At 30.9% G+C, this 10,580-nt stretch overlaps 1 protein-coding gene across 1 annotated transcript; it reads left to right on the plus strand.

The window, feature by feature from the left end:
- Positions 1-933: 933 nt before the first annotated feature.
- On the plus strand, positions 934-2,659 carry LOC105141920 (serine/arginine repetitive matrix protein 1-like; the record flags this gene model as incomplete). The annotated part of the gene is made up of 1 exon (XM_011049314.1): positions 934-2,659. A coding segment is annotated over one exon (1,674 nt), but the record flags the coding sequence as incomplete, so codon positions are not given.
- Positions 2,660-10,580: the final 7,921 nt, after the last annotated feature.

The following is a 10,580-nucleotide window of genomic DNA, read 5'->3' on the forward strand; positions in this document are numbered from 1 at the left end:
TGCGGGCGGTCGGTCCTTCAACTCCATTTGGTTTTATGCCCTTGTTTGGACATATAACAGGTCTTCCATTCCTTGTACTGTTACCAGTCCATTTGTCTTTCTCAAAGAAGCAGGCTGCCCATCATTTCGCCTTACGACGCATCCAAATATGTGGTGGATGGGTTGATTTTTGTTAGAAATCCAGAGAAATCTTGCTGGGTGCCTGTATGTGTATAGCAACATTTTCGCAATGACACGCCTCCTCTCCATCCATTCACCAAGTTTTAGTGCCTGAATTTACCATAATGCTGTGTTGACCTGAAGCATTGTTAGGGAGTTGTTGAGGTTTCTGATATGGAATTTCTTAGCTTCAATGATTTGAAAAAAGCTCCAACTGATAGTACTCTTCCATGGTAGATCCAATATGAGTTAGTTAATGTTTGTAGAACACCTGCCTGCACAGACCTAACATTCCCTCCTCCATCTATCTATCCATCAGAATAAGATTGGCTCCGGTCCCTACTCGAGGCCTCCAAGGCATTTAACCCACATTAGTCTAAGGCCATTCAATATTTCAACTCAATCCGGGAGGGATAAGCTACTTTCCCCGGAAAAGCAAAGGATAAAAAGTGGGAAAAGTAGAGCATCAGAGGCACACTGATGAGCCAACAAAATGCTAGCCCCTTGAAATAAAAATATGATCGAGACAAAAAAACAGCAAGAGTCATTGCCATATTTGCTATAGCATTTGCAAAGAACCGTTAAAAGCAATCCAACGAAAAAGCTTGAAATTTGCTCGCTCTTCCCCAAACCTTTCCTCTCCCCACTGTCTCTCTCCATCTCTTGCTTTTCTTTTCTTTTATTCTTTGTCCTTCACTTTTCCTTCACCCCTAAGGCTTCCCTTCTTCTTCCTCCTCCTCCTCCTCCCTCCTCTACGTCTTCTCTTCCAATTAATACCAACAAACAATCACCAAAAGATCCTATCTCTCTCTCTCTTTCTCTTCTTCAATGGCAGATGAAAACTACCACACGAAATACCAACAGCTAAAGCAAGCAAATCCATCTAAGTACTATACTAATTTCCTCTACAAAGCTCTCATAGTCACAATCTTTTTAATTATACTCCTACTTTTTCCTTCACAAGCGCCTGAATTCCTCATCCAAACTCTAAACAGTAGAGGTTGGGAGTTTCTCCACCTTGTCTTTGTTGGTATAGCTGTCTCTTATGGTCTGTTTAGCAAACGAAATGACGAAACGGAAACGAAAATTAACAACAACAACCCCTCAAGATTTGATAATGCTCAATCATATGTGTCTGCATTCCTTCAGGTTTCATCGGTTTTTGATGATGAGGTTGATAGCCCACCTGAGTCTGAAGAGACCAAGGTCCAGACGTGGAGCAACCAATATTATAGGAATGATCCTGTGGTAGTTGTAGCTGAGCAGAACTCTGCTCTTGATAAAGAACAGAGAGCTCCTAGTTCGAGAATTGGTGAAAAGCCACTCTTGTTGCCTGTTAGGAGCCTAAAATCGCGACTCATAGACGCAGATGTTGATGAAACTGGTAAAGAATATGCTGGTGGATCTGCTTCTATTAATAGGTCTAATTCTGATTCAGGTTCTAAAATATTTTCAAGCAATTCGAGTAAAAATAAAAGTGGAGAGTTTGGAGGCTCGAATTGTCAGGAATTGGAAGAGAAGCTGAAGGAGAATTTTGTGCTTCCTTCACCAATTCCATGGAGATCAAGATCAGGAAGAATGGAAATGAAAGAAGAAGCAGATATTCCTCCTTATAATCTGCCTCCTTTCTCGGAGGAATTTGAATACAACAGGTCTTTTAATTCCCAAGTTCCTCGATCAGCACGAACCAGTTCTGCAACTTCTTCACCGAAACTGTCCCCTTCACCTTCATTTTCTTCACCGAAGAAGTTTTCTCCTTCACCTTCTTTCTCATCTGAGGTGCTCGGCAAAAGTGTGGAGGATTTTGTGAGGAAGAAAAGCATTTATAGGTCTCCTCCCCCTCCACCACCGCCTACACCACCAGTGAATCGAGAATCATCATCAATGAAACCGATTTCCAGTGCTGTTCATGATGAGGTTTTGCTTGAAAGAGAACTGAAGCGAAGTTTCACTACTGAACCAAAAGACTTGAATAGGGGTGGCAAATTACCAATGCTGAAGTCAGTTAGGACAATTAGAAGCAACGATTTGTTTGGTGAGGCGAGGAGGGAGAAAGAATTTCATGACAGAATCAACAGCAAAGAAGAGAAAAGATCGAAGGAAGTTGAAGCAAGAGGAAAGGAGAGAACAGGAAGAAAGAAGGTGGGATTTGATCAATCATCATTCCAGACTGAGAGGCAGAACCTTGAAAGCGTAAGTTTTACGCCTCAGCCAACTTTCATGGAGTTTCCAGAGGAAGAAAACATTGCAGGAAGTTCTTTTGCTTCAAGCACAGCGGCGAGTCCAGAAAACGATGCAGCAGCTGCTAGCATTGCAAGTGATGGAGGACCTGATGTTGACAAGAAGGCTGATGAATTCATAGCCAAATTCAGAGAGCAGATCAGGCTTCAAAGGATAGAATCTATCAAGAAATCAAGCGCACAGATAAGAAGAAACCCTTCAAAATAATGTTTGAAGATCATTCGGTCTATTAGAGAGTTGACAGGATGGATTTGGATTCGGTGTTTAAATTTTTCTTCTTCTATATATCCTCGCATCATGACTAATCTTAATTGGCACCAGGATCTTAGAAACTCATGCTATACAGAGATTGCATAGTTTACCATCATGTAAACTGCAATTGAATTGGAGAATTAAATATCTTCCTCTTTGGCCACAATACGTTTTGAATTGTTTTTACTAAGTAGCCATGGTCTTCTTCTTTTTTTCTAATAACCACCACTGTTCGTTTGCCTAACCTAAGGATGGTGGTGGTGGAATTCTTGCTGCTACTTGGAGTAGCCATTGTCCGATGTTCTTTTTTGAAGCATTCATGCTATCCTATCCACACAGTTGGTTCCAGGAGTATTGTCCGATGTTCTTTTTTGAAGCATTCATACAATTTATTTTGCGGAGAAAATGTGCCAAACAAAAGTTAGGATCATTCTATTCATGTTTTGGCAAATCATACGACTTTTTCCAGAGAAAGAAACCTATTTTCTTGTGTTCCAAATGCCAAGAGTAGAAAGTTCTCATGCAGATTGCACGTAAACTGCTTTCTGTCCAGCACTGGACAGACTTTAGGGTTGTTTGAAATTGCATTTCAAATCATGTTTTATAAAAAAAAGTTATGCTTTTACATCTTTAATATATAAATATAAAAAATAATGAAAAAAAAAAACTTTCCTTCAGTAGGATTAAATAACTTTATAACAACAGGAATATGAGAACCTGTGAAATTGGGATTGTGGACAGGAACAAGATGTTATTAGCTGCAGCAAATAAGGACAATCTTTTGCTGCTGAATTTTACAGCTTTGAACGTTTAGGAATCCATTCCTTTAGCATAAATTAATTATTTTCATTGCAAATGTCAACTTCCTTTAGATGCCCAGTTATTTCACTAGGTAGATTCGATTCTTTAACTTCTTCTCTGCCTTGTTCTAAAACCATGCCAAACCTCCCTTCTTTCCCACTAGTTTCCACCGCACAAAAGATTGCACAACTATACAAGAAATTTTGGAACTTAAAAATTCTAGAGAACCCTTAACTATGGGCTGGCGGACTGAAAGTTTGAAACCAGCCTCCAGGTCCTCCTTTTTTCTTGTGCAGAGCCTCGCGGGACATGGTTAAAAATTAAAGGTGTTCTTAACATTTCTTTACACTGCTGCTAGTGGATCTTACAGCTATGGCCCATATGTTAAACGAATTCTGTTTGTGGGCAGATTCTCCACCATTAAAAGACCTAATTTGCTTTGGAAAAACCTTGTAGCCACGCACTCAAAGATATTGTTCTCGCTAGAATAATATAATCATGGGTTTTTTCCCTCCACCTAAGAGATTTATCACTGTTTATCAATGGCATCAAAGATCCTTTTACATGATTTGTTAGTAATTATTAATTTAATTGGAGATAAAGAAGTTTTTTATCATCTTAATTATACAGTAAAATCATAAAAATAACCTTAGAAGTAGAAGAAAAAAAAGTCTCAGCATGCTTTTCTGTATTTTCATAATGGCTATTTCTTTATTATAATATCATTTAACAGCCAATTTGATATCTGAATAAATATAAATAACTAATTAAAAATTAAAGATCACATTAAAATGAACAAAATACTTTTAAAAGTCAAAATTCTAAGACTAGAGTTAAAGGGCTTTTTCATCTTTTATTGATGATGGTTTTTTTTTATTAATAAGAAGTTACTTAAGAAAAAATTTAGTATTTGAATAAATGTATATAAAAAAACAATAAAAAAATAAACACATATATGACATTAAAAGATATACAAGAGGCGTAAACTCAATTCAGTCAACGCTTCCCAACATCCAAAAACATTCTTTTACTGTATCATTAAAAGCATCGTTATTTTTTTTTTACATGGAGAGGCACATGTCGGTGCTAATGATTTAGTTTATCACAGGTTGATCTTTTTTTTTTTTCTTTTTCTAAAAATCATTGTGTTATCCCTCTTTGCTATTGTTATCTCAACTTTAATTATTTTTTTTTACCTTATTTTTTCTTGATTCATTTGTAGAAATTTTATTTATTTTTAATTTCATCATTCAATCTTAATTTATAAAATATTATATTTTTAAGTTTGATTTTTATTCTTTTATAAAAGTTTTATTGGTTCTTAATTTCATCATTCAATCCAAAATAATGGTATTATGTTTTCAATTTAATCTTTATTATTTTAATTTTATTTATTTATTCTTTTATAAAAGTTATTATTCTTTTCAATTATTAATATCATGGTATCCTTTTAAGTTATTAACATTGTCAAAATTATGTTAGTCATTGACTTATCTAGTTGGCAACGTGATGTGTATTGGTTTGATATTTATTTTATTTGAGTTTGATTAGAGAAAGACTCAAGAACTTTTACAGGAATATTTCTATAATTATTTTTCTCAACATTACATTGAAAAGATTTTGATCAATTTTTTTAATATTTTTTTTTTTAATTTCTTCAACAAATATTTAATAAACAATGAACATGGGATTGGTTTATCTGTATCTTTTTTAAAATGCTTATATTTTATATTATTTTAAATCAATATAAGAGTCTTTATAATAAAAAAATATTTTTTGTATCAAAATTATTTCTAAATCAGGGGTAAAATAGTCAAGATTGCTAATTTAATTTATTTTTTTATGTATTTTAAGTACTGTGATTTAATTCAATTATATAATATTTTATTTCAAATATAAAAACTATAATAGATTATTAATTGATTGCAAATTTATTTATGAGTTAAATTCAATTTAACACGTGTTTTAATTTCAAACGCTGTATAAAGCAAGCTGCGGTGATACGACATCGTGAAGTTTAATTGGAGGGCCTGTGGGCTGGGCTGGTAAGCCCATGTTCGTGATTTGCATGGGATCTGTGTTTTGCAAAATCATCGGCTTATGTCATTTGTGATATAACTTTAATGTTCCTTTTAAGGTAAAACGGAAAAAAAAGCAAACTTCATATTTCTAGATTTCTCGATTATACATCAAAGTATTTTTTTATCAATTATAGTATCAAGAAAATCTTATTTTTTAAATGGACCGTCTATTAAATATAATTAATAAAATCATTAAGCATCAACATCCTCCTTACGTGATTCCCACCAAAGAATAAAATATAAAAAAGATTTCTTGTGATCCCAGAAAAACATATAAACAAAGAGTAATTAGACCTAATATTTGAAAAACAACTGAATGAGATTTCCCTTTCATTCCTTCCTTTTGGAGATTGTGAGTAGCATGCAAATATTAGTTGTGTTTGGTTAATGTCTTATAATAATAATAATAATAATAATAATAATAATAATAATAAATGCATAAAAAATATAAATATTTTTGGTTAAAAAGACAGATAATAACATAAAATAAATATATTTTAATAATAGTTTGAGTCCGTTTATATAATATAAAAAAAGGTACAAGACAACATGTTTTTGTTGTCTTTACCTTTTTTATTTCAGTAACTAAATATTATTTTTTTTAAATAACAAAATTAGTCAATGAAAAAAATTATAAAGTAATACTATTTGTTCAGAAAGAGCTATCCTTAGACTAGGGTGATAAATATAATGTTTGTCTTACAAAAGAAAACAGAGGATTTAGTTGTGGACCTTGAGGACAGAAAGTGGGACTGCTTGGGCTTCGTGATACCTTTGAAAAGTAAAAAACAATTTCAGATGTATCTAATGATTTCTAAATTAGATTAAAGTATTATTTGGAAATACAGCTTAAATTATGTTTTTAAAAAAATTATTTTTTTAAATTTTTATTAAAATTTAATATATTTTATATGTTTTGGATTGTTTTGATGTACTAATATTAAAAATAATCTTTTTCAAAAAAATACTATTAACATATATTTAATATAAAAAATTATTTAAAAAACAATTACATTACCAAATAAATTCTAAAAAAATTTCGCATTCACATGAATAACCACATAAATGGGGCATTACAATTACCTAAAAAAAAGCTAAAACTTATCATTATCTTATACATTCTATTTTTAGTGGATGAGTTTGGGTTTAGAAGTATTTTCTATAGAGCTGATTAGTAATTATATTAAAGAAGGGTGTTAATAAGTAATTTCATGGTTTTTTCTACAGTATAGTTATCAAATGATTCTTAGAAAAGGTTATTTTTAGTTTAGGAACTTTTCAAGTTTTTTTTTGGTGCATATCAATTGCTTAAATATTATTGAAAAATAAACTCGCTTTGCTACGGATGCAAAGCTATTTTAAATTTTTTGCTTACTTTTTTTTTATAATTTTCAAGTGAGATAAAAGATGATTTGATATTTTAATATATGCAAATTAATATTAAAATTTGAATATAATTGATGTAACTTGTGCTTTTCAAGAGCATGCACAGAACCTGCACAATACCAAATATTTTGTTTTATGGCGATGTTTGATGTGTCTCGCCACTCATATTATTATGGCGAGACACATGTTTTTCGACATTGTGTAGAATATTTACGGCAAGGAATTATTTCCCCCCCTCCCTCTTTCCATTCTCTTCTCTTGAAAAACCATGTTGGCCACTATAAAAAAAAAAAAACAAGAAAGTCTAGCTATTGGCCACTATAAAAAAAAAAAAAAACAAGAAAGTCTAGCTATTTATTTCTTAAATTAAATTACATCACCGTTCTTTTAATGGTAATATATTTGATATTGAATCATTTATTAAGTTTTTTTTTAATTTTAATTATTCATACTTTATTATTATATCATGTTTGGTTATCTTTCTTTTAATTATAATGTATTCAATCTTGGATTATTCATTAAGTTAATTGTTTTTCAATTTCATCCCTTTACATTTTGTTTTTATATTAGATTTGGTTCTTATTTTTTTTAATTATGGTGTTTTTGGTCTTGAATCCATTATTAGATTAATTTGTCTTTGGATTTTATCCATTGATATTTTATTTTATATCAAATATGATCTTTATTTTTTTTATTTTTTGTTGTCCTTATTATTTTCTTAATTAAAAGTATTTTTTAATTTTATTCCCTGTGATTTTGTTTCTTTTTTCAAATTTAGTTCTTTTTTTTTTCAAATCTATATTTTTAAAATATTTTTTTATTTGTTTTCCCAAACTTATCCCTAATTATTTTGATGTGTTTAAAATTTTATATTGTTTTTTTTATTTCCTTTTTAGTTTGTGAGGTCGCCTTATAATTGTTACAAATTATGAAAGTTAAATCGAGTTTGCTTTAATTATTTTTAATTATTTTTTAAAATTCTCTTTTATTATCCTGAAAGTTAAATCGAGTTTGCTTCAATTATTTTTTAAAATTCTCTTTTATTATCGATCATTGAGCTTGTTTTTTTTTTTTTTCATGACAAGATAAATCTATGTTCATAAATAATGAGAAATACCCCACTTTCAGCACCCATAAAAACTTGAAGTATTTGTTAAGTAAAGATCTCATCCTCGTTCAAAAGATCTGATGACAATCCCCTTTATCAAGAAATTATTGTCAGTGTCGGCCAACTATCCGTGAATGTCAACTCTATGAAGCAGGGGCATAACTTGTGAAGAACACACCTCTCAGAGAGGGTCTCTCTCTCTCTCTCTATATATATATATATAGAGAGGGGGGGGGGGGGGTTAAAATCTGAAATCTTTCAAGGGAGGAAAGAATACTAATATCTATTGAGCTCCAATTAATTGGTTTTAACTTGTTGGTGTCCCAAATTAGAGCTTTACTGTCGACAAATCTCTCTAATCCGTATACTTCTGAAATGTGGATAATGACGTGAACGGGCACACGAGCAATTGTTATCGACATTTATATTGTTTACCCAAAACATGGAAAATGAAATAAGGAAGCATGGCGTTGGCAATTGCAGGTGAAGAGAAGGAAGGATAAGTAAAGTCGAAAGAGACAAGAGTTCTATCAACCTTTTCTTATCTTGTCGACCATAGCAGAGCTACTACAACAAGAATAGGAGCATTTAGGTTCCTGTCAATTTGGTTTCAGCAACTTTCTCAGTTGCTGGAAGGATAGCATAGCGTCACTGTTCGCTGATTAGCCATGTTGAATTGATTCGCAATTATTGAAGGGGTCCAACCGGGTAACTACATCAACTCGTCTCATAATTTTGATTATTTCGCTGCTGTTTTTCTTTCTTCTTGAGTTACCCTTTGAGTATGGCTGTATTGAAGTTCCAGGGACATGGAAGCCTTCTTTTTTCCCGGAAAAACCTAAGATTTGTGTTAACCCTTTGTCGTGATCCGGGCCACTGTGCATTAAGGCTTTGTCTTCTCTTTTTTTAAAGAACTTCGTCCTTTATTATGAGATTTTAGATAACATTTAGCTGGGGATAAAAGTAATGAAATGAAGATAAAAATGTGTTTAGTTAAATAGATAAAAATATTAAAAAAAAATTATTTGAAAAAAAAATTAAAGTAAATTTTTATATTTTTAAAATAAAAGATATAGAAAAGATATATATCTAGAGATAATATTTATTATTTTTTATTTTTAAAATATCTTTATAGAAAACTTTTAATTTTAGAATTGTTCAATCAAGTCATGTAAGAATAAAAATAATTATTATCATAATTTTAAAATTCAATTCAGAGATTGATCTAAAATAAAGTTCCAGTTACTAGTCGAGATCTATTTTATAAGTTAGGTTGACCAGAGTGAGCGTTAGAATAAAAATATTTATTATTATAATTTTAAATTTGATTCAAAAATCAATCCAAGACAAGTTTCAAATCATAGGAGGGGTTACTTGTTGAAGTGGGTTAATATAATAACAAAAATAATTATTATTATATTTTTAAAATCTAACTAAGAGGTCATTCAAGGATAAAACTTGGGTTATATATAAAAAAGAACATGTGATCAACACATGTTGACTTGGACTAACATGAAATAAAAGTGATTAACATTAAAATTTTAAATTTTGATTTAAGAGTCAATCGAAGATGAGATTTAGATTATGGATTAGAAAGGTCAATTTGAATTTACTTAAGTCAATATAATAATAAAAATTATTATTATAATTTTAAATATCACTCAAAATCTAGGATAAAATCAATGTTATAAGTTAAAAAGGTCAACATAATTTTAAAAATTGATGTATTGAATGTCTAGTAGTGAATCTCAACTTGCTTTTTATTAATTTAAATAAAATTACTTCAAATTTATTATCTATTATATTTTTATATCATTTTAATGAGCTAATATTAAAAATAAATTTAAAAATAATCACCATTTTCTAGACATCCTACTTCCACCCATGGAGGATACTTCATTTTTAAATGCACTCAGTTATTGGTATTAAACCATATCATGATTCTTTTAACAGATGTACAAATTTGAAACTTGAAACAAGATGCTGATAGCATTGGAGCATATCGATTATTAAATAAAATGTTTTTCTACAATCCAAACACTTGTAGGAAAAAGAAAAAAAATCCTCGAGGGCAAGTGGGGAATGTTTCCCCTTCAAAACCAGCGCGATTGATCAGTACCCGGCCTAGCAAGTGGGGATGAGTGAGAGGAAGGTGGAAGCCCACTGTAAAAGTGAGCAGACATTTTGATCTAGACGAGTTTCCTGATTTTATTTTTTCCCTTTATTAGAAGCACATTTGAGCTGGCTTCTTTTCGTTCGATGAATTACCCCTTCTAATTCTTTTTTACTTGTCTAGATTTTCAGAAGCAAATTTTTTTTTTTTTTTACTAATATTGAGGATTGGTGAAGAATTTTTGGATGGGAAGAAACTCTCTATGGCTTAAGTAAGGAATAATATATATATAAAAACAAAAACAAAAACAAAATATTGAGATTGTCCCCTCCAAATCTCATAAATATTGATTACTAAAACTAAAAGAGAAATATTGAGATTGTCCCCTCCAAATCTCACTACAAGTATTAAACAAACAAAAGAAAGGAGAAAAGACTAC

The sequence above is a fragment of the Populus euphratica genome, unplaced genomic scaffold (assembly GCF_000495115.2).
Source record: "Populus euphratica unplaced genomic scaffold, PopEup_1.0 scaffold134.1, whole genome shotgun sequence".
Lineage (NCBI taxonomy): Eukaryota > Viridiplantae > Streptophyta > Magnoliopsida > Malpighiales > Salicaceae > Populus > Populus euphratica.